Source organism: Protopterus annectens, chromosome 7.part0 (genome assembly GCF_019279795.1).
Source record: "Protopterus annectens isolate FY-2018-M chromosome 7.part0, PAN1.0, whole genome shotgun sequence".
Lineage (NCBI taxonomy): Eukaryota > Metazoa > Chordata > Ceratodontiformes > Protopteridae > Protopterus > Protopterus annectens.
In genome coordinates, this window is record NC_056739.1 from 959,740,062 (window position 1) to 959,767,531 (window position 27,470).

General features: G+C 43.3%; 1 protein-coding gene across 2 annotated transcripts in view; it reads left to right on the plus strand.

Moving 5' to 3' along the window:
* Positions 1-27,470, plus strand: part of LMCD1 (LIM and cysteine rich domains 1) — a 385,448-nt gene that overhangs the window by 324,829 nt on the left and 33,149 nt on the right. For both annotated transcript variants that reach the window (XM_044077518.1, XM_044077519.1), the window contains exon 5: positions 9,425-9,640. In XM_044077518.1, the coding sequence (XP_043933453.1) occupies positions 9,425-9,640 (216 nt within the window). The remainder of the gene's footprint in view (positions 1-9,424; positions 9,641-27,470) is intronic.

The following is a 27,470-nucleotide window of genomic DNA, read 5'->3' on the forward strand; positions in this document are numbered from 1 at the left end:
GTGATATGATGTATCAACAAGCAAACGGGGTACAAGGTCGCATCTTCTTTGCAGACTAGCTCTTCAGGTCTGGGATCTTGTTATACAGTATTGGTTTACATTCCCTTTGAGCACAGTTTAGTGGCAGACTCCTTGAGCAGGTCCAGCACACAAGCTCACAAATGGATTCATCACAGAGATGTGTACCTGGATATTGTCTATTGGTGGGGTATTCCTCGGGTAGATCTTTTTTGCCTCCAATCTGAGCAGACAACTTCCTCTATTCTGTTCCAGAGTCCCAAGTCCTCTGGCTTCAAAAGTAGACTCCCTGTCTTTCCCTTGGAAGGGGATGTTTCTCTATGCCTTTCCTCCCCCTCCTCGTTTATCACGAGTCTTGCACAAGATCAGACTGGACTCTCCCAAAATCTTACTAATGACCCCCTTTTGTCCCAGACAGTATTGGTACCCCTTCTTTCTCACTTGGCTGGTGTAATCACCACAAGTTACCTCACTGGGTGGGTCTTCTCACACAAGATGTCTTATCCATCCTCACTTGTCCAGTCCTCATCTGACACTGTGAGTGATAGGGTTTTGATCCCTTTCAGGCACCTGTTTTCTGAGGATGTGCTTCAGGTTTTGCAGGAGTCCAGAAAATCATATATGTCCAAGTGGAATGGATTTTCTGTCTGGTGCCTGTCTCACTATCAGGATCCCCTACCTGTGGAGGTTCCTTTGGTTCTCTGTTATGTGTGATCTGCTCCATGTGGGTTTGGCATATTCTTCAGTTAAAGCTCACCTGTCAGCAGTTTCTACTTGTCTGCCACTGGCTCTTCTTTTTGTCTCTATATTTGTGGCCAAGCAATTTCTTAAAGGAGTCCTTCATATTAGGCCTCCCAGGAAGCCTATTCTGCCTTCCAGAGACCTCAGTTTTGTACTTGAAAAATTGACCCAGGCTCCTTTTGAGCCTGCGTCTTCAGCTTCCTTACAACCTTGTACTTGGAAGACTGTTCTTTTGGCTCTCACTTCAGCCAAGACACTGTCTGAACTTTAGGCTCTCATGGCCATTCCTCCTTTTTTAGTTTGCCACAGAGACAGAGTGTTTCTTCACACTAATCCTTATATTATGCCCAAGGTGGTCAATGAGATGTCCCTTAATCAGGCCGTCCAGCTTCCTTCCTCTTTTCCTTCTCTGTAGTCTGTTAGTGAGAAGGTTCTTCACACTTTGGATTTGCACAGACAGCTCAGATATCATTTGGATAAAAATAAAGTTATTTGCAAATCTGAGCAGCTTTTTGTTTCCTTTCATCCATGGACTTTGGGTTTGGCTGTTTCTAAGCAAACCATCTCCTCCTAGATTTCTAAAGCCATTTTGTTTTGTTATTCTTTTCATGGAAAATGTCTTTCTTCATCAGTAAAGGCACATTCTCCTAGGGCAGTTACTTCCTCTATTGCTTTTTTCAAGGGCATGGATACAACTTCCAACCTTGAGGCTCCTCTGTTCATACTTTTACGATGCATACAAGTTGGATGCTATTTCTAGGGCCAGGCCAGGCTTTGCTAGGGCTATCCAATGTGAGTCTGTAGAGGGCAGTTATGGGCCTTTCTCCTCCTAAGCTTCCTCTTGAGCTGTTGTTCTATTCCTTAGGTGAGAAATACTGCAACAGTGATATGGAAGGGCATAGTACAGTTGTGCAAAATCTTACCATAATTAGGGGTGCTGTTAGCATTTTGGGGACCCCCAGCAAATGTCAAGTTGGGGGGCCCCTAGGCACTTCTAGTCTAAGTATCATCCTGTCACTGTCACCCCTCGTAAGCAATCTTTTAGTTCATGCTACAAACTTTTAAAAAAGTACACACAGACAAGCCTGTAACTACAGTGCTCTTACATTACAACAGGCCCATCTCACAAAGGGAAATCCACAGTTATTGGCATTTAACTGCAACAGTGATGCATTGCAACGACGCTATGTACAGGGTGGACTTAGGAGAAATGGTGTCCGAGACGCTGCCTACTGTTTCAGACCCTCCAACACACAGACCCTGAAGTGATTTCCTCTGTTTGGCCTCATCTTAGGCTACCAGTACCACGCACATTCATTTTCTCTTCCTTTTCTCATATTTTACCTTATTCTTCAGAAATGATGGGCCAGATTCAGTAAGGTCCACACTTAGTGTACAGTAAATGTACAAAATATGTATTCAAGAACATTCTTATCACATTTGTTGTGCTTCCGAGTCACTTAGAAAGATTACACTATGTGTCCATGTAGTCTACCCTTTGTGGTAACCTTTACAAATCCCTGTCAGTATGTAAAGCTGCAAGAATATCAGTGGGAAAACTAAAATTAGGAGGAAGAAGGTGTGAATTATGTCCATGTTGTCTGTTCACTCAGAATGGTGTGCACTTAATGTACATTTAGAGTAGGTGTTATTGAATCCCAGGACATAGCTTTCTATATGCTCTAAAGTGAATTTTAGTTTTTTAGCGTTGTTGCCTCACAGTAAGACGTTGTCCTGTTCGATTCTCAACTAAAGCTTCTTCAGTGTGGAGACATGCGTGAATGGGCGTACCTTCGTTGAAGGTTGTGCGTCAGGGCTGGCAACTTGGTACGTAAAAATCTACTGCCAATCATTAGCGGACCGGAGTTCCGCTGTGGTGACCCCTAACTGGGAAAAGCCAAAAGATACAACAACAACAACACAACCTTTTAATCCAGTGATGGTTTCAACAGAAGTTATGATTAAGGAAAGAAATTCAGTGTTGCTGTTCAGTTTTAGTTTTCCTAGTATCCTATCAGCACACCTTTGCTGACCAGCACAGTACAGTAATAACTTTTTAAGAAATAAGTCAATTAAACCAGGGACCCAAAAACATAGGGGTTATAGATGTCCTGGGATGCATTTTAACCAACCTATTAATCCAACTATGGCTTAAACAAAAATCATGAGTAAGAAAAGAATTTCAGTCTTATTTTTTTCCCCATTCAAGAAAGACATATTGTCCCCACGGCTTACTATTCAAAGCTAACAAATTAATAGCTCACAATAAACTAGCAAGTCAATTGTGAGGATACACCAGCCTGTGTGGGGAAACTACCTGCCTCCCTACCCTTCCCTGAAAAGATAATTAATGCGTATATGCATCCCACTGGTGTTAGACTGGGATGAAAGCGGAGGTTCAAACTGTTGCAATAATTAATTTCAAATGTCTTTTGATGTGCATACATATAGCATACCTCTTCACACCTCACCCCTAATCCCCGAAAGCATCCACCTGTATATGTGCCTGCTGTGTGATTGTAAGGAAAGTGAAAAAAGTAGTGATTACAGTAATGTATTCTGTTTTTGCTCCTAGACAGTACACTGCCCCTGCACACGCTATACTAATTCTCTTTGTACACCTCTGAGGCCTGTGAGAAAAGTAAAGGAAACAATGACCACACCATCCACAGCCCAAACATAAGATAAATGACCTTCTATGCACATCTCTAAGGTTTGACTGTAATGCAAATTATAGTAATAATAACCACACAATCCTCTCACCCCCACATAACTGTAACTGTAACCTACAGCAGCTTTCTGTGTACACACATCTGAGCAGGGCTGGTTTTAGAATGGGTACAACTGAGTGCAGAGACCATTATCAATTTTATCCTAACAAGGTTATATCTCAGCCCCATTCAGTTGTGGGGCCCCAATACGATCAAGGTGATTAAGGCACCCCCCCCCGTATTTCATTTATACATCTAGGGAGTCGGGTTCAACACACTTGTAGATCTAAGTGTCTGAATATTCTGTACCATATAATATGCATTACTTTTGAAATATAATTACTTGTTAACTGCATTTTATGATACCCAGAAAAATAATGCATGTGTCTTGGCATTATCGTGTGCGTACAGATAAAAATAAGTGATATTTTACACACACACACACACACACACACACACACACACACACACACACACACACACACACACACACGTGCACACACTCCAGCACGCAAATGCATCTAAGCTGTAGCAATAATAGTTTTGTTCTTATTTCAGTTAATTTCAACACATGCAACACTGCTACTGCCAGACCAGATCAGTGACTGTTGTTTAGCAGTCTTCAAACAGTAGGGTTAAATCACTTTTATTTACCTTATTGAGGAGTAATGCATATCTGTCACTGCCCCTGATTTCACAGACCTTCGCGGATTTTCCCTCATAATTTTGCTGTGTCCTTTGTAAAAAGTTTGATTTGCTGGTAACCATTCAGTATTGCAGTCAATAAATCAAAACAAATTAAAACATCAGCGTTTTCTGCTTCTTATTGTCCAAAAATGCATATTGATGGAAAAGGTGTTATTCTATTACATTTTAAGTGAATTAGAGTAAGATTTAAAACATGTTCCTGATTTTGAGGCTTTATTATGCTATTATTTTTGGCACTGCACAGAATTGTTCAGCAAATAAGTTGAGAGTTATAGCATCTGGTATTCTTGCCAGTATTTATAAAACTCCGTGAAGGAGGAAACCATCCCTGAAGATCAGAAGCATCAGTTCTTCTTAAAATCCATGGCATCCACTGAAATCGGTCACTCTGGACTGCTGATCTCTCTAGTGTTTACCTTGCTCATGTTCATTATCAGCTTTATCTTAACAGGGTCATATCACAACCCTGTTCAGGTTAAAGAGCTTAATCACAAAATGAATACAGTTTTGTTCTCCTCATTTTCCCCCAACCAACAGCAGCTTTTGTGGGACACCCACAAAGTCAAGGATGATTAAGGGGGCCCCCCCTTCAGACACAAGTAATGCAGGTACCTAAAGCTGGCTATGTTGTTAGTTTTAGTGGACAGAATGTCCACAAGCAGTGTTTAACTAAGCTGGGGTCACTATGTCAGTGGTAAAATATTTAATGGAATTGTGAAGACTGTTACTCAATAAAAATGCTATTATTATAACCAGAGAGATCTTTGAATTTTTAAGAAGAGATAAATAAATGTTATTGTTATCCACTTGGCTTAGTAAGTATACAAGATTGTTATACAACTTTTGTAGGTTTGACAGACACTTTTACAAAATATCAAGATAAGATAAATTGCTGTGGTTGGGGGCCCACAGGAACAGGGGGCTCCCAGTGACTGCTGGGTTCACTGGTACCTAATGCCGACTATGACCATAATAGTAGATGGCTTTCTCTTCACTGTTGCAGTATTCACTCCCTCTCTCCTACCTCATCTGTTCTAGATTTGGCCTTGTACTTGTCTTACCCTCCTGGCTGAGGAGCTTGTCTTCTTCCTTTTCTCCTTCTGGATGCACGTTTTGCTTGCCCTTATGGGCATTCTGTTCCTCCTGGGGCATTTTAATATATCAGTGTGTGTGTCTGTACCTCACCTTTTTGCCCTATGTCTTGCATGGGGAGTATATGTGTGATGTACAATGTCTGTAAGGACTAAAGGCTTTCGTATACTGGCCAGATGTTGGGATATCCTTGGCAGCAGATCCCTTAGTTGAAGAATACTGCAACAGTGAAGAGAAGTACATGTACTTTTATGGTAAGATTTTAGACAACTGTACTATTTCGCCAGAGGGTGTTTATGCCACAACTGGACTTCTAAATATACAGTAGGACTTAAAGGATGGGGTTGATTCAGCTCTGTAAGCATGGCAGTGGGGCACAACTCAGTGTAGCTTTTGTGATATGGGCCCTTGATTTTCTTGGTGGGAAAGCATTGCGGTCATTCAGGCTGTGTCAGTATTTAGACAAATACCTGTTTCAGGGGACATTATATGCAATGATTAGCCTAATCAGTGCCAAAAACAGTGGAATGATCACATCCCTAGACCTGGACATCAAACTCTTACTGATAAGATGCACAATGAAGAAGGATGTTCGTACAGTTTTGGAGAATATGGCAATCAAAGGACAGTTCATTGTCTGCATAAGTTCCCAAATCCATAACAACAAGATCAGTTTTCAGGGCTGTGTTGTCAATATGATAGTTACAGAGAACATCATGTTTGCTGAAAGATACTGTTACAGTATATATTTTTTGGCATTTAGTTTAGGCCATGGTTTTGATACCAGCTACTTCTTTGGGAAGGGCCATCTTGGTGGATCTTGGTGTCTTCTGGAGAGTTTGATAGCACCACGTTTATAGTTATCTGCAGACTTGGTCAGCCATAAATCCTTAATATTAGCTTTTACCTCCGAGAAGTAAATGCCAAAGAGGAGTGGCCCTAGAATTGAACCCTGGAGTACAATGATAGTGACGTCTTTTGGAGAAGGTACAGCTGTCCACCCTAATATCCTGAGTTATCTTATTGAGCCAGTTTCCTATCCAAGCAGTTACACAGGGATTTACATTAACAGGGTAAGTTTATCAACTCTATCCAAGTGTGGCATGGTGTCGAACACTGTAGATATATGGTGTATAATGACTTTCCGTCATCCGTTGCTTCAGTGACCTTCTCAAAGATATAGACCAGGTTAAGTAGACAGGATGTACCTTTGAAAAAAATGAACTTGCTGGGGTCAAGAGCTTGTAGGTTGCCTTAACTTTCACCACCCCATGGTAGCCTTATGAACTTCACAATCCCTGTGTATGGGAGGTGCATGCATGCATCCATGCATATGTAACCTCCTGACTAACTGGCACACTGTGTAAGCAGTAAGGAGCCTGCCACGCTTGTAATTTTTATTACAGAGAGCCTAGGTTGCCTCCCACCCATCCCATGACGGTTGAAATGACATAGGGAACTCACTCCCATCTCCCCTCCTCCCCCCATAGCTCTTCTGGCCAGTGCAGCTAATCGAACATAGGTCATCTGAGGGGCATTAAGGACTTTATTCCTCTGCACCGCAGGACCACTGTAACAGATAATATAGTTACTGAGTGTGTTGTCTCCTCAAGAATATTGTAAATCATTCTGCTGTTGATCACTGATGGTGACATATTTGAAATGAACAATACATGTCAATAGAGACGTGTTAAAACTACAAAACACAAACACAAAGGCTGCCTGGATGACACTCACAATGATAATGGGAATGAATGTGCCTGGTCATGTATCATGCCAAGGCCTAGAAAGTGAGCAGGCAGCAGGTATGGGATGAGAAAACATACGTAAAAAAGAATGCATGCTTCCTTTGTTTCAGCCTCACAACAGAAGTGCTTACTTCGGTGTCACGGAGTTAATAGATTAAAGCTGGCTGTTATTTTTGTGGCTGTTATTTTTGTGGCAGTAAAATTCGTGTGCTGTTTTGCACATCATGGCTTAATAGCTGTTAAATTATGCATCTCGTTTTTATGACTTACAGAAATCATTTATATGCTCACTTTTATCTTAACATTGGTTTGTTTGGTGGTGGATAAAATCATTTCTAAAGCTTTCCTGCTCTTTGTATGAAAAATGGCTCCTCATATCTTTCCTTTTAGAATCTCTCTTTTTTAAGCACTTGTCTTTTGTGTGCTGTTTCAACTTTCTGAGATATTTCTAGGCTTTATTATGTTACCTGTCTCATTTTGAATTCAGGGTAGCAAGGTAGAAGTGTTTAATTACCTTACTCTATCGTCAATGGCACTTCATTTTTGGTATACAGTGTTTGAGCTCTTGTTTCTAATCTGATGTTTTTCTGTTTTTATTCTAGAATTGATTAATTCATTTGATTTTTAGAGCTAGAAGACCCAGTGAGGCAAAAATGTTCCCCATGGTTGAAGCAGTCTTGTTATTAAATGTCTGATAAACTAATTCAGCTGTTATAGATGTGTAAATATGTAAAAATGAGATGCTAACTTGCAAAGAAAAATTGTACCTTTTTGTTACTAACTCTAGTGCATTGATTAGACATTGCTGTATCACAAACTGAGAATGAGGTGACTCAAGCTCCTAAGAATATTTTATATAGTAAAGAGGATACCTATATAAAAAGGTGGGTATCACACAGGCTTGCCATGTGCAGAAGGAGATCATGTTTAGGGCAGGCAGGTTAAAGAGATGGCTGGATATAAAGAAGAGTAAGATGTGAAATGTGCAATTAGAGCAGGAGGTTCGGTGTTCTATACATTGGTGATACAGGCAGGAAAGATTCTTACTCCAGTGCAGTCAGTGGTGATACAGGCAGGAAAGACTCTTACCCCAGTGCAGTAAATGGTGATACAGGCAGGAAAGACTGTTACCCCAGTGAAGTAAATTGTGATACAGGCAGGGAAGCACTCTTAACCCACTGCAGTCATTGCAGATACAGGCAGGAAAGACTCTTACCCCAGTGCAGTCAATGGTGATACAGGCAGGAAAGACTCTTACCCCAATGCAGTCAGTGGTGATAACAGGCAGGGAAGCACTCTTAACCCACTGCAGTCATTGCAGATACAGGCAGGAAAGACTCTTACCCCAGTGCAGTCAATGGTGATACAGGCAGGAAAGACTCTTACCCCAATGCAGTCAGTGGTGATAACAGGCAGGGAAGCACTCTTAACCCATTGCAGTCATTGTTGATACAGGCAGGGAAAGACTGCCACTCCAATGCATTCAGTGGTGATACAAGCAGGAAAAAGTGTAACCCCAGTGCAGTCAATGGTGATACAGGCAGGAAAGACTGTTACCCCGGTGCAGTCAATGGTGGTGCAGGCAGGAAAGACTGTTACCCCACTGCAGTCATTGGTGATACAGGCAGGAAAGACTCTTACCCCAGTGTTGTCATTGGTGGTACAGGTAAGAAAGACTGTTACCCCAGTGCAATCAGTGGTGATACAGGCAGGGAAAGACTCTTACCCCAGTGCAGTCATTGGTGATACAAGTGGGAAGACTCTTACCCTAGTGCAGGCATTGATGATACAGGCAGGGAAAAACACTTACCCCAGTGCAGGGCATGTGATAAAGCAGGTGTTCTGAGCAAGGTTGTGTTTCAAGGACAGTTGATAGACCTGGTGGGAAAAGGAAAAAAATAAAAGAAGCATTTTTTACATAAACCACGTAGCAATGAATTTGTTGTAAGATCAAATTGAAACCAACAAATCAGCTCGATTGTGATACTCTGTGGGTGTGCCTCATGCTAAACTAGTAAACTGGGATTATATTCCGGGCATACAGTGAGACAGCTGGGGGGAGGCAACAGGAATAGTGGCACTATAGAGTAGTGACAGCAGAGCAGCAACTTGTATTCTAGTAAAACCGCAAGCCTGTGTCCCTGAGATTTATTTGTTTTACAAGAACTAGTCAAAAATGAGTATATTCTATGGGCAGGTTATCAGAGAACATTCAAACACAAGACACTAATACTTAGTGGAACTGTAAAAATACTGAATATCTTGTGTTCTAGTACAGAACAGTGGGATTTCATTGAAGAGATTTTGTCTTACTTTCTGTTGCAAGGCATATTAGAAATCAAGTTAAAATGTAATTGCCACTATTTAATATATACAACTAATATAGCACATATTTTATTGTTGCAGGTTTGTCAGCATTGTAAGCAAATTGTCCCCCCTGACTGTCCAGTTGTTTATGCAGCAAGAGCAGGCTATGAGAGGCTATGGCATCCAGCATGCTTTGTTTGTGCAGCTTGCAATGAACCGCTTGTTGACCTCATTTACTTCTGGAAAAACAATAATCTTCTGTGTGGACGTCACTACTGTGACAGTGAAAGGCCCCGCTGCACAGGGTGTGATGAGGTAAGTTTCAAGCCCACAAATATCATAGAAGCTCTCTGCTTTGCTCTTTTTCTCCAAGAGTCATATTATTCATTGACAGATTATAAGCAAAAGAGCTGTTCAGGTGACACAGTCCAAATAACATTTGAATGTGTCATGGACAAAGTGACATTTTACTTGTGGAGGGGAAACAGAAACAATGTTTAAAAGATGTTAGGTAAAACAAAAGGGAAAAAAGAAGCCAAATTGCTACTTAAAGAGAAGCCAGACTATAGTAATAAGTTTCATTGGTTCTGACAGGTTCACCATGCTCCACAAAAGGTATGCAAAGATGTGTTAACATCAACATAAAGGTAGAGACATCAAAGTGAAATCCTCTGTGCCTGAGCTGGAGGTAGCTTATGTGACTATTAAGCTCTCAAGGCCCTTATCAAAAAGAGAAGAATTTCCTTTTTCTCCTGTCCAAATTACTCCTTTGCAGTTTAACCACCACCTTGGGTATGCTTAAACGTAGTAGGGGAATTTCCTTTTTATCCTGTCCAAATTGCCACTTGACAGTTTAAATACTACTTCGGGCGTTGACTAAAAATTAGGCCATTGACTAGGTGGAACTAACCAAGTTAAAAGAAGGTAAGTAAATAAAAAAGAAATTGTTTATGATTAGTTTGTATAGGAAGCCAAGAAAGGATATCTGGTAGTAATTAAACCTAATTTGCCTTGTAAAAATGTCAGAGTTGTACCAAAATCAGGCCAGTCATCTTTCTACTGTCTTTACAGTATCACAATCCATGGCAATCAGGTTTATTAATGCTTTGGACTTGTACTGCCTGTTTCTCCAGCTTTAATTAAATGGGTGAATTCTCTGCTCCAGGAAGAGAAAAGCTTGAAGTGGATAAGCAAACTCTGTCCAAAAGATTGATGAGTACACCATGCTTTGCCTTTATGCAGCAAACTGCCTATAGGAAAACATTGCCTTCAAAGGTCACTGTGCTAGGAAAACAGCTTCTTTCAGTGTTTCATAAAAGTTGTCTTCACTATATAAATCTGTGTCCTAACACCTTGGTTATCAGGTTACACCTTCACTCAGAACTAGTGCTTGGACCATAATTCCAGAAACTGGGGCTCTTTCGAAGTTAGGTGCTTCAGGACTTGACCTTCTTAGCTCTTACATTCTGCTTTCTCTTTGACACCAAGTTCACATCCCCAGTGTTAAACACTAGACAAGGCCTACATATTACATTACATTGCATATTAGATTGCACTTTCTTGATGATAGAAGAAGACAGTATGTCTATCCAGTTTATCTTTTAAGTGCCTTAAAGTTTTACACCCCATCCATCCTTACCTTCTGTCTTACTCTCTTTCCACCTGCACCATGCTCTTTTGAATGCCCCTATGGATTCTCTGTCCAATAGCCACTCTGAAAGTCCATGCTATGGATCCACAGCCCTCTCTGTGAAAAAAAAAATACTTTCAGAGATCCAAGGTGCAGTTAATCCCTACAGTCTTCTGCTTGTGCCCCCTCATTCCTTCCATGCCCTTCCCAGTCCTTATATAGCATCCAGAACAGCATGTAGTATTTAAGGTGTGGTCTGACCAGTTTCTTGCAGAGTGATAGCATGACATCTTTACTTTTGAAATGTATGCTGTTGAGAATACACCCACAAACTCTGTTTGCTGCTGCAACTGCCTTCTCATTCTGCTTTTGTTGATCCAGTCCAAGGTTGATCACTACACACAGTTCCTTTTCCTCCTCTGCAGTCATGCATCAGTTTAATTTCTCCCAGATGATGCTTCACACCAGTTCCGATGAAGCCTAAACACAAAACTTTGCATTTGCTTGCATTGAACCTCAACTTTCATCTTTTGACCCTTTTGTTCAGCCTTTCAAATTCTTTGCTAGTATATACACTTCATTCTCCTCTGCTACACCTATCTTTTGTCATCAGCAAAGAGACTAATCCTAGTCTGTGCTCCCTTTGATACACATGAAACAAACACAGTGAAGAGTATTGGACCCAGGGCAGACCACTGTTGTACTTTTCTAGTCATTTCCTTAGTGAATCCCTTCACCACAACCTTTTGCAGCCTGCCATTTAACCATGGGGCTATCCCACTCAGTTCCTCTAACCTGGTCCTAATCTAGCCGCTTCAATTTTCCAGTCAAGCTCCTGTGTGAGGCAGAATCCAAGGCCTTGTTGAAATCCATATAGACAAGCTTTAACTTTACTACTACTCCCCATCAAGTTCTACTGTAGCACAGTCATAAAATTGAATCAGGTGTTACAGGCAGCTCCTTCTGTCCAAAAACTTGTGTTTGTTGCCATTCTACAGATTGTCGTCCTATAGACATGCTACCCACCTTAACCTCAGGATTTTTATCCTCCCCCATACAAGGGTACTAGAACTACTTTCCTTCAGTCCTCTGCCTCTTCTGCACTAGCCACTGATCTGTTGGCAGTCCATTTTGTCTTGTGCTGTATTCTCCCTAAGAGAAACTATTTTCCCCTGAACATCCTCCCTTTGTATTCTGGTATCTGTTTACTATTCTTCCCATTATGTCTTTCCCATCTTCCAGCATGGCACACTCCCCATGCTTTCATCTGTAAACAGAAAAGCAAAGTATTCATTCAGTACATCTGCTGTTCTGTGATCTCCTAACCATCTTTGCTCTGCCTAGCCAGTTCCATCCCTCCCTTTCTTTTTTTTTTTTTTTGCTATGTACCAAAAAAAAAGAAAACTTGTTTCCCTTCTTGATCCCACCTGCTAACACCTTTTCAAATTTAGCCTCTGCAGCCATTAACATCTTTGTTTCCTTGTACTGTACTTCCTTCACCTCTCACCCCCTCCTTTCCACTTCTTTAAGAGTCTCTCTTTTGGATTAATTGCTAGCATCACATTCTCGCACCCTATCCATACTCCCCACATTGTAGCACCAAAGGTGTTTTTATGAAGCTGACCAGATAAATCACAGGCCCTGTTTCTGACATTATTCTTTAGGACCTAAATGTGTGGCAACAGCTGCACTCCTCACTATAGCACTTTGGTCCTTCTTCCGTGGTTTCCCAGCCACGTGCTGTTCCCATAACTCTGTTCACGGCACCACTCCATCTGCTGTTCACTGAATACAGTGTCCTGCTTCCTCATGGCACTGACAGTACCACAAGGAATACCTACACACCTGCCTCCTTTCCCAGAAAGCTTCCCAGTTTCCTGTTTCTCTGTCAGAGCACCACATTTGCATCAGTTATAGATACCTAGAATGTATATCACTATTTTCTGACTGTTTTCAGTAGAGATGAATCTATTGTGCTCACTGTGAGTCCTGAGACAACCCCTATTCAAACTAAACTCTTGGCTACACTTTAATTGCACTAATTCCGTAGTGATAATTTTTTAATACTGTGCTCGTCTACATACCTCATAACATGAGACCACATAACAGTGACTAGATAAATACTGTTTCTTGTATATAATTCTACATAATTGTACATGTTTACAGATACCTGGCTAAGGTGTGCCTTCCTGTGCAGTTCAAACAACAGTAAATAAGTAAAGGCTCTCATTGGGATTTGGTGTACCTTATTTAATATTATCTTGTGGAACATGTGTCTGCATCAGATGCAAAAAGGATGGATTGTCCTCTTGTTTGTTTTATGATCTCCACTCCCCACTCCCAAAACTTTATCAGTTACAAACCCATGGGGAGCCATCCCTTCTTTGGTTGCTTTCAGCATATCATGATTAGTTCCCTTCAAGAGCAGCCATGGTACTGCTTCAGTCCCCATCTGGTTCTTTTCCTGATCATTTTTAGCAGTTCAGCTAATAGGCATATTTGCTGGTCATCTAACAACTGCAGTGGTAACCATTTGAAATGTTAGGACCTACTACACTGAGTCCCAAAATGCAGAGACTGAATGGCCGAAAAAATGGTCTTACATATATTAAGTCTGAGATGACATTTTCAGAATATTCCCTTTTTTCTGAGGTATAATACCGCAGAGTTGGTATATATAACTTTGGGGGGAGGGGGCTTATCCTGCCAAAATAAGTTTTTTTAAGGATAAGAGCGATTTTCAAAATTTGCTTTTCTCCCATGTTTTTGGTCTTTTTTTTGGCTTTTCAGTGCTTGGCATTCCAAGTGCTGACATTTCAATAAGGAGACAACTGCAACATATCAATATCCCATGTAGTCCACCTCTTTCATATCTCCTTGTCAAGACCATATGTACACTCTCCAGTTTCTTTTGTATTTTTGTGTCTCAGATTTATCTCCCCCTTCCCATTATCTGACTTAATATGATTAAATGGCTACTGTGAATTATCACACTACCAAATCTGCAACAGAAGACCCTTAGTGTATGTACCAATGTCTATTGCATTGTAAATTTACGTGCACACAGATGACCTTTTTCCATAAACTAATGCAGTGAGATCTATTGGGTAACTTTGTGTTACCTTTACTTCATGCTCTGCTTTTAGAGAACTACTTTCTTCTGTGGCCATTGACTAGTTAGGACTTGTGTTCAAACAAGTATCTTTCCTCTTAACTGGAATTTACTGCTTGATGCCATCATGTTTTATCAAACACTGTCCTCTAGTGAAACTAAATTGTTACACCACTTATTTTTTCATGCCAAACATTTTCATTTTAAGATCCTTAAAATAGTCTTTCTGATTCTGTATCTAACAGAAAATAATACTCCCCCAGATTCAGCAAGCCCTGCACGGTGTGCAGGACTAGTGCAGGAGCCCCAGCCAGCGATATATCTGCCGTGCGATCCAAGAATAGGCTGTAGGGACATGTATGAGTGCTCCTGTACTAGTCCTGCACGGACTCAGCCCCTGTATGCAAATTACCCCATTTGTAGGTGTAATCCATGCAAATGAGGTGAATTTGTGAGCCAGGAAGCTGGAAGCTGGCCGTGCAGGACTAGTGTAATCTGCAGAAATGTACTCGGCCAGTAACCAAGTACATTTCTACAAAGCTACAAATCGGAGCCATGACAGCTCCAAATAAAGGGTGGATATTATGTAGAAAGCATGCCAATGACCAAATATATGGCCATTGGCATGGAAAACAGTTGCAAAAATAAAAAAAATCAACTTTAATTTTTTTTTAGCCAATCTCAGCTGTTTAAGTGTAGGGCAGCGGCGCACAAATGGGATCAGGCAAAAAATAAAATAAAAACCTAAAATACGTTTTCTAACCAAAATCACTATTTTGCCATTATACTCAATAGCAGGCAGAAGACAACATGGTCAGTGAATAGTGGTTGCTAAGGGGGAAGGCTCAGTGCAGGACTTGTAACTATGCATCAGCAGGCAATCCTATGCAAATGAGGGGAATGATACTGAATCCCAGATTTCCCCTGCATGCTAGTCAGCACCCAACAGTGTAAGAGCAGGAATACCCTGGCGCAAGCCTAGGAGTTAGCTGACATCATAGGGGAGTGTGTCAGGCATACTGTAAGTGGATTGGAGCCCTTTGGCTCGGGTTTCCCCTTAGCTTAGCAGAGCTAAGCAAGGGGGTGTGTCTGAGACTGCCTAGCACTCTTTACATTGTCTAAGTGGGTGTGCACGCCGCGCACCGGATTTTAAAGGGAAAAAAAAGTAAACCAGGAAATAGCAGCTCTGTGCACATTTGAGCACTGTGTTTGCGCTGCACGCCCCCAGGCTTAAACAGGAAAGCAGTGGGAAGGGAAAACAGCAATAGGAAGGTAATCTAGCAGAACTAGCATAGCTGGCAGGTGAAATGTATCAGAATCAGCCAGTTACACAGGCAGCAGACCAGCCTGGAACACTACTATAAACTATGCAAACACCTTTCTGTATGTTTTTTCCCACATACTCTACACCACTGGTCTATACAAGTGGGGGAATTTTAAAAAACAAATACAACAAAATGATAGGGGCTGCAATAGCTATCATACATCAACATGTGGAAGAGGCTGAAGGTGGTGAGGATGAGAATGCTGTCGACCAACCCACAGTGAGGAGAGGGAGAAGAGTGTACAGACCCAGGGTAACCTACCAGGAGCTACATGAGCTGGAGATAGTGGACCGCTATAAGGTGGACAGGGACCTCTTACAGCAAATTGTTGAGCTGGGCCAGCCACACCTCACACACAGAACTAACAGAGGGGAACCCATCTCAGTGGATACCAAGGTATGTTTAGGCCTAAGAATACTAGTTACAGGTACCTTCCAAAGGCCAACTGGGGATATCATGGGGATCTCACAGGCATCAGCATCCAGGGTACTCCACCTGTTCCTGGATGCCATGTCAGCACATGCTGGTGAACATGTATATTTCCCCAACACACGTGAGGCATTGGCCAGCAATATGCATTTCTTCCACCAAATAACAGAATACCTACCCTGAGGTAGTGGGTGCTATAGACTGCATGCACATACGCATCAAAGCACCACCTTGTGAGCATGGTAGGGTCTACATCAACTGGGATGGGCTTCCCCTCCATCAAATGCCAGGTCATGTGCGATGCCCAGGACATTATAATGAATGTGTGTGCTGGCTGCCCTGGAAGCTATCACGATTCCCACGTCTGGCATCTGACACAGCTGTACCAGAGATTTGCCATTGGGGACATCCCTTACGGTCACCTAGTGGGGGATGCTGGTTACACACTAGAGCTGTGGCTGATGACACCCATCAGAAATGCACACAGCCCCGAACAAGAACTCCCTAATGAGGCACACCCACAGACCAGAGTTACAATAGATTGTGTGTTTGGGATGCTCAAGTCATGGTTCCGGTGCCTGGACACATCCGTTGGAGCCTTGCAGTACTCCCCAACTACATGTACTTAAATTGTCATTGTATGCGCCATGATACACAATATGGTCCTGTGGAAACAGCTGCAGCAGGAACAGCACGGGGCAGGGCCACACAGCCCCCCACCATTGCCAAGGCCTGCACAGGCCCAGAGTGACTCCGAGGAGGAACAACCTGAGCCTGCCCCAGTAGGCAGAAGGAGATGTGCCCAGTATGCCTTGGCCTTGGCAAAGAGGCAACGCATAGCACATACACTGACAGAGGAGGGACCCAGGGAATGACACCACTCTCTGACTCGCACATACAGTAAAAGAGATGCCAGACATGACACTACCTGTGCTCAACCATGTATAGGGAGTGTACTATGTGCATCTGACATAGGCAGCCCTGCAGCACCATCCTCAGTACTAGCATACCCACAAGGTAAGTCACTTTCCTTACCAATTGCCGAATGGAGTAGTATATGTTGTTACCTGTAGCTATGGTATGGATGTGAGCATGCAAGGGAATTGGGTGGCTGAATGGGATGCCAGCAGATAGTAGCCACCTAAATTGGCAACATGAGATGCGTAACAAGTAATGGTGTCACCATAGTAGCCAGTACTACACATGGTGACAAAACCCACTGCAGGAAATGTGCTGGGCCACATGTGTGTCCATATGACACACAAATGCCAGTCACGGAGGTTCACATACCCAACAACAGTCTCAGCCAGCAGGACAGGTGTAGACAAACACAAACAAAGGCTGTGCTAAGGCCTCTGAATGATGCCTATGGGTAACGTCCCTCTCCAGGCCTACACAGACAGACTACATCAAGTCAGGCAGTGGGATGTTAGTTCTGAAGGGTAGGAAGTCAGAAACTGATATGTAGGTCAATCAAACCCAAGACCTGTAGTACACTGATATGCCTCTAGTCAGCATGATAGATTAGAATGCATAATGAAATGGAGTACCTGACGTACCAGTACAGTCATAACAAATGTGTACAAGTGTCAGGTGTGCCTCCTCCAATCCTGTGTAGAAATGTAGAAACAGTCAGGTGTGCCCCCAGTCCTGTGTAGAAACGTAGAAACAGTCAGGTGTGCCCCCCCAATCCTGTGTAGAAATGTAGAAACAGACAGGTGTGCCCCCCCACTCCTATTTAGAAATGTAGTAACAGTCTGGTGTGCCCCCCAATCCAAAGTACACATGTAACAATCAGGTGTGCCCCCCAATCCTATGTAGATATGTAGAAACAGTCAGGTGTGCCCCCCCCAATCCTGTGTAGAAATGTAGAAACAGTCAGGTGTGCCACCCCAGTCCTGTGTAGAAACGTAGAAACAGTCAGGTGTGCCCCCCAATCCTGTGTAGAAATGAAGAAACAGTCAGGTGTGCAGCCTCCCCCACTCCTGTGTAGAAATGTAGTAACAGTCAGGTGTGCCCCCCCTACCCCAGTCCTGTGTAGAAATGTAGAAACAGTCAGGTGTGCTCCAACAACCATACGTAGAAATGTAGTGCCAGTCAGGTGTGCCCCCCCCAATCCTATTTAGAAATGTAGTAACAGTCTTGTGCGCCCTCCCCCCAATCCGTTATACACACGTTGTAACAGTCAGGTGTGCCCCCCCAAATCCTATGTAGAAATGTAGTAAAAGTCAGGTGAGCCCCCCTCCAATCCGATGTAGCCATGTAGTAACATGTATGTGTAGGTGTAATACCAGTGGAGCACAGATGACCTGAGGTGGCCAAGGTAGTGGGATAGATGGTAGCATTTGTACAATATGCAGGTATGCGTGTGTTAGATTGGTGTGTGTTTCATATTGTATGAGAGTGGGCAGTATGTATGCATGTTGAGGTTTGACCTGTTGGCCATTGCCCACTACTGCCGATGACAGGGCCAAGTCCTCACAACTGCAGTGCCAAAGACAATTCTCCCCAGTATAACACATGCTAGCAGTAAGCCATTGTAAATGTATGGTGGTAATATATGTCACCATCTGAAAGATAGACATGGCATGACTGTTGGGCTAGATATACAAGCAGTAGACAGGGAAAAGTACCCCAGACATACAGTATACAATGTGTAACTGTGAAATGGACACACCCTTGAAATTGTACATACAGGAATGCATCACATTATCTGGGCTTGTAGTAGGAAATACCAATGTCGTCTGGCCGAACACTTGCAGATCACAAAGGTGATAGGACTGATGTATTTGTAAACAGCTGATGTTCCTGCACAAGCTAGCATAACTAAAATGTCCCATGCATATCTGTGAGTCAGATGCAAGTAGTGTCCATAGCACACATGCACCCAGCTCACCCAAACACCACCCAAAGGTACCTCTCTGGTCGTATCCCTGCTGTTGGGATTGGGAACAATATGACCCCCACCTGTGTATGGCAATAGTGAAAGAATGCAGCATGCAGTGCATGTGTCCCATGCAGGTGTGTCCTTAGCTGTAAGTAGCACCCTGCCAGCATCCACACATCCTGATCAATACTAATAGAAAGTTTTGGCATGAACACCTAGCACACCTACCCTGTCACCCCAGGGGAATATACTGTATGGCATTCTGGGACTGTAGGACTGACTGAATGTAACGGCCTGCTACAGCTGGCCTGCATCACCACCAAATGACCTACTGGCCCCTGCAAAAGGCCAGCGTCTCACCCACACTGATAATGTATGTTATGTCATGGACACCCAGATAACAATATCACATACTCCACATAAGCCATCTGCAAGACCATGTGGATAAACCACAGTAACATGTCCACCATGTCCCACTGCATGAACTGTGGACCAACACCAAAACACAGCTGTGATAAGGTGATAACTATAGGGAAAGTATCAGAGAATGTATGCATAATGTATGGAAGAGGATAGAATAATAGAGTGGGGGTGGGAGCATGGGCAGCATGGAATATGCAAGGCCTGACAAACAGCTGTGTGCACATATTATCCCTGGCTGCAAACACAAAAATGGGTGGCTACTAACCTGCCCGTACACCACAATAGGGGTAATGTCCTGACTTATGACCCCTGCCTCTGGGTAACCTGTGTGAATCTGTACAGCTGTGATGTATTGCCACAGCAAGATAAGGCCATACTGTCACGTCGATGTATGTACATGTATGGGATCCTCTGCCAGCACTGTACCAAGGTGCTGAATTGGATACACAGACCCAGCAGCAAGTGTCTGCAACTCCTCCTCCAGAATGGCATAACTTTCCATGAATATGTAGGGGTTTGACTTCAATACTGGACACAGCTGCATTCACCCTGTGTTCCCCAGAAAATCACTGTGAGCAAAAATGTCCACCTGACAGTACTTGAGGACATAAAACTTCACAGTGTATAACAGTACACATGTCTGAATATCTCTGCTATCACCAGTACCATGTAGCAGAAGCAGCACAAAAACAATCACCTATAGTACACACTATCCCTTGCACAGTTTGACCCTGTATTGCCAACTGATCTACAGATATCCTGCAGAAAAAGTTTGCTACCTGTCGGTGTAGAACACAAAGGTCTGCACTGGAGTACAAACTACCTGGAATGGATCCACACATTCATTACAGAAGGGCATACTGGGCATGCTCATGCACTTTAAACAAATGAAGCCCATGTCTGCCAACAACAGTGGACCATACATATCTGACAGTTGCAGATGATAGTGCATACACTCCTCAGTATGCACCAGTCATGCTTTGCACACACACTGGATAGGAATACAGACATATATCCAAGGACAACACACTATAATGTGCCAAAAGTAAACATACATAGATGTGTGGAAGAGAGTGACAGTGACAAAGAGCCTTCCATCATGAGGCCTGTCCCACCATGAGGCCTGTCCCACACAGCACACAGCCAAATGGCTACAACCACATGATTTGTAAATGTCACTCACTGTAGAAATTATCCACTGGTATCCCTCAGCATTACAGACTCTGTGGTGCAAGTGCTAGCTGTGCAACATGACTGTACAAGGCAGTAGTCATCTAGCAGTTGTATACATGTATCTACCTCTAGATGAATGGGTTATGGCCCATGCACACACACTGCCCTCCCCATAGCCCTACTATGACAAGCCTGCTAATGAAATTCACTTTGAAATACACCTTTGGGAAAGGAGTAGCCCAGTAATCTCTGTGGTGTGTCCTATAACAGTGTAATGCTGTAGTGTGATATATTACTTTGGTAGGGGTTCTATTTCCACACATGGCAAGTGTGGATGTTTGTGTGTGTGTTTCCTTGTCTGTGTAGGGAGCAATGTTTTTTAGGCTAGTCACACTCACTACAATTCAGATGCCCTACTTTGGCAAGCCTGCTGATGTCATTCACAGTGAAATACACCTTTGGGAAAGGAGTAGCCCAGTACTCACCATGGTGCGTCCTATAACAGTGTAATACTTAGTGTGATATAGTACTTTGGTAGGGATTTTACTCCCACACATGGCAAGTGTGGGTATTTGTGTGTGTGTTTCTTTGTGTAGGGAGCAATGCTTTTTAGGCTAGTCACACTCACTAAAATTCAAATGCCCTACTTTGGCAAGCCTGCTGATGTCATTCACTGTGAAATACACCTTTGGGAAAGAAGTAGCCCAATAATCACCGTGGAGCATCTTATAACAGCATAATACTGTAGTGTAATATAGTACTTTGGTAGGGGTTCTATTCCCACACATGGCAAGTGTGGATGTTTTGTGTGTGTTTCTTTGTCTGTGTAGGGTGCAATGCTTTTGAGGCCATTCACAGTCACTACACTCTCCATTGACCTTCTTTGGCAATCCTGCTGATGTCATACCCAGTGAAATACACCTTTGGGGAAAAAGTACTCCAGTAATCTCCGCGGCGCATCCTATAACTGCATAATGCTGTAGTGTAATAAACTAGCTAGGTAGGAGCTCAAATCCCAGACATGGCAAGTGTGTGTGTGTGTGTGTGTGTGTGTGTGTGTGTGTGTGTGTGTGTGTGTGTGTGTGTGTGTGTGTGTGTGTGTGTGTGTCTGTGTTTGTCATTCATATCCTTTGTGGAGGTGGCTGTGAGTGTGTAACAGCTGGACTCAGTGTGGAGTGGGTTTTGCAAATTTCTTATATGGTGGTCCTATTATATGTCACAATGTCCATCTTACAAGGGTAAGAGATGTGAAATAGCTGAGAGGCTGGGTGGCAATCCATACCCCTACATGTGACATCAAGGCCTGGCAAACAAAGTTAGCAACCCTTGTATTACACAGAGAACACTCTCAACCCATGTCTCATACACAAACACACTTGCCTAGGCAACAACCGGTATGTTGGTAGTACCCTGCATATTGCCCACAGATAGTAACCATGGTATGATTGCAGTGGACTACAGAGGGCATAGCACCCTGTCCATCCTTACAATAGGCACGTACATGCAGACAGTGTGCCTTCACTATGTTCTCCACTGCACACCTGCAACACCTGTGGTGCCATCAAATATGACCCACAAAGGACATACCATGCCTTAAACACATGCCCTGTATGGACAACTGCCACTGACACCAGAGAATACCTGTATCATGCTATCAATGTAGGTGAAGGGTCAACCTGCTGTCCATTACCAGTTCCCGGCACATGAGGCCAGGACAGGCACATCTGATGATAACAATCTGTGTACACAACATGGGCCAGACATCCCAGGTACAGTTCCACATGTCACTGTACATGCATATGGGATGTGTGCACATCCCAGACAGTGTCCATGTCATGGACTAAAGAACACATGCATGGCAAGCATTGCACAGCTATGGCCACATACAACAGTTACCCGAGTGACTGTATGGTGAATACAATACCCACCTGTGTGGGCCAATCCAGACACTACACCACTGAGCCACAGTACAGACCATTGTCATGTGGCCTGATGCTGAGGTATTCCCTTCATCTAGCCTTGTATAGCCTTCTGGCACAGTCAGCCACTACATACCCTTGAAGCAATGCACGCATGCATGTCATTACTGGCACCCTGTGTCTGTGTGTGTGGTGTATGATGCTTTCGACCATATTCACACTTGCTACAAGTCCCATTGGCATACTGAAGCATACTGTCTGATGTCAGACACCTTCACATACTCTTTTCCCATATAACCTCCGGATAACCCCTGTGGTGCATGTGATACCTGCACATTACTGTATTGTGGCAAACTAACTAGTTAGGAAGTGTATTCCTGACCCTGCCAAGTGTGTCAATGTGTCCGAGTCCCTGAGAGAGTGTGGCTGTGTCGACGCTGACACCTGTTCATGTGGACAGGCACATGTACTACACGTACTGTATCACTACCATATCACTGTTGCAGATGTCACTCACCATCACATATACATTTGGACAGCTCTTCAACTTGTAAGCTATGTGGCGCATGCAATAACTGCATAGATATGTGATAGCAATACATAGTCTATCAGGAGTTTGAAACCCTATACTGGTAGGTGTGTGACGCAAACATGCTTAGGTTTTACTCTCCCACCCCCTCCCTGACTTACTTTGTCTCTGTCTGTCTCACTCCCTCTCTGGTGGATGTGGAGAACTACACCTGCTTTGCTTAGGCAGCAGCTTGTGTTTTGTAAGTGGTGCTCATGATCAGCTGATGGCCTCTGCACAAATTGCAGCCCTCCTCTAGCTGATTCCATGTGAAACAGCAGTGGTAACATTCCCATAGCCAATTGCATGGAAACACACTCCAATATCTAGGAACTTCATGTTGGTGTTAGACCTTTACATTCATTGTGAGCAGGACCTAGATCTGGTGTTTGGCAAATAGCATCACAGATGGATCTGGGATTTACCCCTAACAACATACACTGTGGAAACAGACCAACACACAGGAGGGGGATGTGCCTCACATGACTACAGAATGTAAGTGTTGCTATTCTGCATTTGGAGTAATGTTGGTTTAACTGGGTGTGTGTGGATATGGCTTGTCTACATGTTTTAATACCCATCTTGACAGTGCTATGTTTTTAAGGAAACCCCCATCTGTAGGGTCATCTGCAGACTGGCCAGTGTGTGGTGCCTTTTGTGTCTTGTGTTACTCACAGAACACCTATCTGAGAACTGCAGAAGCATAGTGTGAGGATTGAGGTCAGTACATGGTGACAGCCATGAGAGTTACTGACTTCATATCCCTCATAGGACATATGTCACAACAAACCCTGTTACAACAGTAAATGTATGAGGTTATCACAGCAGCATGTCAATATTGGCCCTGTGTTTGTGACTTCAGCCACATCTCTGTCATCCTTTGTACATATGTCATGCAGTAAGAGGTGCATATGTTCTGTACACCATTATTTATTGACATCATGTCTGATAACAGGCCAGTGAGATACCAGACTGCTACACATGTTATGTATAGTAGGGGTTATATTTGAGGAAATAACCTGGGCATTCTGTGGTTGTGGTGTACAGTACTGAGGTCTGTGTACTTATGGTGATTGTCGCAAGTGTGTGTAATGCGAATATGTACCTTGGCCTGTGTACAGACTGTGGTAGATGTCGTTGTTCTTGTCCTGTTCTTTATGATGTTACATGTTGCTCCAGTGTATGGTACCCCATCGATGTACATGTTTATAGGGCCAAACACACACATGTCCCATACCACAGACAGGCATCAGACCACACTGTGTAGTGGCCCAGTATAAGTACAGTTATTGTGTGAGTGGCACATATGAGGATGGTGTTGATTAGACAGTCCATATACTGTAATATTAAGCTAGTTTACCATATGTGGCTGTGACTGTGTTCACATTGGTTGTGGGTATGCATTTTCACACAGGTATCTGTTACTCTGTGCTGTGACATGCCTATAGAGCCTGCTATATTTGCAGGTACATGTGTATTCCCCCATAAGACAAGTAAGCCAGTGTTGTGGCAGTCTGCCTGTAGCTTGCACACTGCTTTGTTACGTGCCTAGCAGCTTAGTGTACTTACCCAGTGTGATGTTATGTCCAGATATTTGCCAGATGTACTATTGCCGGGCCACCATAACTGTAATGTATTTCTGACAAAGCAGTAGGATGTGTACAGATGCATGTCACTAACTAGTGGGTAGTATGTGGCCATGGGACCTCTGCACCAGCGGTTATTATATGTCGGTACAGACAGGAGTGTGTGAATGCATACCTATGGGGATATATGTATTCCAGTATTTATGTGATATACCCATCTACATGGCTGTTAACATCCACATTGTCAGGCTTGGGCCACATGTTTTGCACTAAGGGGTTCTGTGTATACCTCTGGACTGACCAGTGTGTGTCAGACTATCCACATTTATTGGCCAAATCTCTGCTGTAGTCCACAGGATCATTACTGTGCTAGCAGTGGTACTGTACTATGATGTCCTTAGGATGTCTGTCAGTAGCCAGTGGCATACATGTTAAAAGCAGATGTGACCTCTCACACACAACATGTCTGTTAAGACAACCCCTATTACAGTAGCAACAGTCTACATATATACCTGCAATACATACCTGACATCCCCTTGCACTAAGAGGTTGGGACTATTGACGCTGAGCTAGGACTCTTCTCCAAGTTCTGGACATATGGTGAACATATATGTATATTTAATTATCAATATATCTATATAGATATATAAACATATACAATTGCATTTTACCTGATTTTTGCTTGTGTATCTCTGCTACCTTTAAACTACAAAAAAAAAAATCTTGCTTTTTTCCCACTTTCTGAAAGTTAAGAAAGTTCAGTTACAAATTTGCTGTTCTGAACTGTTTGGAAGTTTCTAGAAGGCCAGTGCTTGCTTGGGCTAAAGGGAAGTCTCTGTGTTCACCAGTGGGAGTGGTTAACACTGAACAGCCTGCCTGTCCCTGGAGGAGTGGTTACTACCTAGAAGCTGTAGTTTTATTGGCCATTTTGGGTCAATTCTAAACTCCTTGATCTCTCTCTCTTAAAACCGTGCAACTCTCTTTTTGCGCGTTTTTGCACACTGAGCAGCGTCGGGCAGCGCCGCCTAAACAGGTTTAAACTATTCCAGGCTCCACAAAGTCTGCTCTTCACTTTTTCCCTTAGAACTGTTCAAACTCTCAAAGTAATCACTCTATTCTCTTTCTAAAGCCCTGCACTTGCTCAGCTCTTATAAGGAAACACTAACTAACTAAAGCACTACACCCTCCTTGACTTCTCATAAGTATTAGGCTCACGATTGGAGCTTGCTGAACAAGTGAAAAATCAGTTCCTTCCTAATCTGATCAGTAAAAAAACAGTTCCCTATACTAATCTGGTATGTCCAAGGGTCAGTTTCAAGGTTACTCTCCAGTCCAGCTGGTGAATCTGGGAATTTTGAGGCAATGTTACAATTGCCTTATGTACACAGACAACCCTCTCCTCCTTCCAGCAAACTCTAATACATGTGAGAGATGCAGTTACACAGCCAAACTGGAGGCAGAGCTCTCTCAACCCAAGACTGGCACAGTCAGTCAGTCAGGAGGAAAAGGTAACTACCCACACCACAAATCCAGTCTCACACAGACCTATTGCATCTGCATACCCAACACATAAACACACAAAAACATACTCGGAGGCTCTAAATAAAAATATGCCTAAACAGCAAAGACCTGCTAAGCAGATATCCAAGCAACAGCCACCCCTCAACAATACCCACGAATCACATATCTCACAAAATCAGTGTGCCTAACAGTCACAGCCCTTAAGGCCAAACAACACACCAAATACACTTGCTGTAGGGGACTCTATTGTCCGGCACACTGACATCCCGCTCACCAGACTGAACAAGGAGAAGGTCACTGTAAGCTGCCTGTCGGGTGCCAGGATTTGCCACATAACGCAAGCACTCAGGTCACTCCAAAGCAAGTACAAGTATGACTCCATCATTGTCCATGCTGGTGTGAATGACCTGAGACCTACGCTCCTGGACTACATGAAAAGAGACATAGAGGAGCTCTCTGACCATGTAGCCCAGGCTGGTATGACCCTGACCTTGAGTAGCATCTTGCCCTCACCAAGAATGATGCCACAGTATAAAGACAAAATGATCAGTTTCAACAATTGGCTAAAGTATTGGTGTCATTCAAAGGGGATCCAGTGTCTGTCAGCCTGGGATGACATGCTCGACAAGCCACATTGCTTCGCTTAGGGACGGCTTGCACCTGTCACCCTTAGGCTTTCGTATACTGGCCAAGGCTCTTGCCATCCCCATAGTGCCTTTTTTAGGCAAGGCTCAAATGACAAACCCACCTCCATAGACAACCCAAGGATAAAAAAACTAAAGGTAATGCTACTCAATGCCAGAAGTCTAAACCTCAAGATGCACGCACTCGAGGCTCTCCTCAGTATGGAGAAAATCGATGTCTGTGCAGTAACAGAAACCTGGTTCAAGGCTCCTGATAGCACCCCAGCACTACCAGGTTATAACTCATACCATGCGTTTCGGCCCCAAAACTCAGACCGAAGCACAAAAGGAGGGGGAATATCTATATTCATCAAAGATACCTACACCACCAGGTTAGTGGCACTGCACAAAGCATCAGAAACCATCCATGTGCAACTAACAGTGGGCAAAACTGCCTTTCAGTTTTTAGCCTGCTACAGAACACCCTCCCTATTACAGGAACCCCACTTGGCATTCCTGAGAACACTGGAGAATATGAAGGTCTCTCCAAACACTATGTTATTGGGTGACTTCAACTACCCAAACATTGACTGGGAAAACTACTCAAGCCCAAACACACTCGCCCAACGGTTCCTTGAATTTATAAACTCTAACGCAATGGAACAACTGGTCACCGCTCCCACAAGAGGGAACAACATATTGGACCTGGTCATCACCAACATGGGGACTCTTATGTTCCACACCAGAGGTAAACCCCTCATTGGTAAGATCAGACCATAAACAAATTTCCCTGGACATCCATATCCCGTCCCCACCCCCAGCCAAGGAAATCACTGTAAAGAATTTCTCAAAAGCCAACTTTGCACTTCTCAAGACTGAGGTGGAATCCTTCAAAGCCCCTGGGCCAGAGTATAATACAGCCCAATCTGCAGAATCCTTTACAAATGCA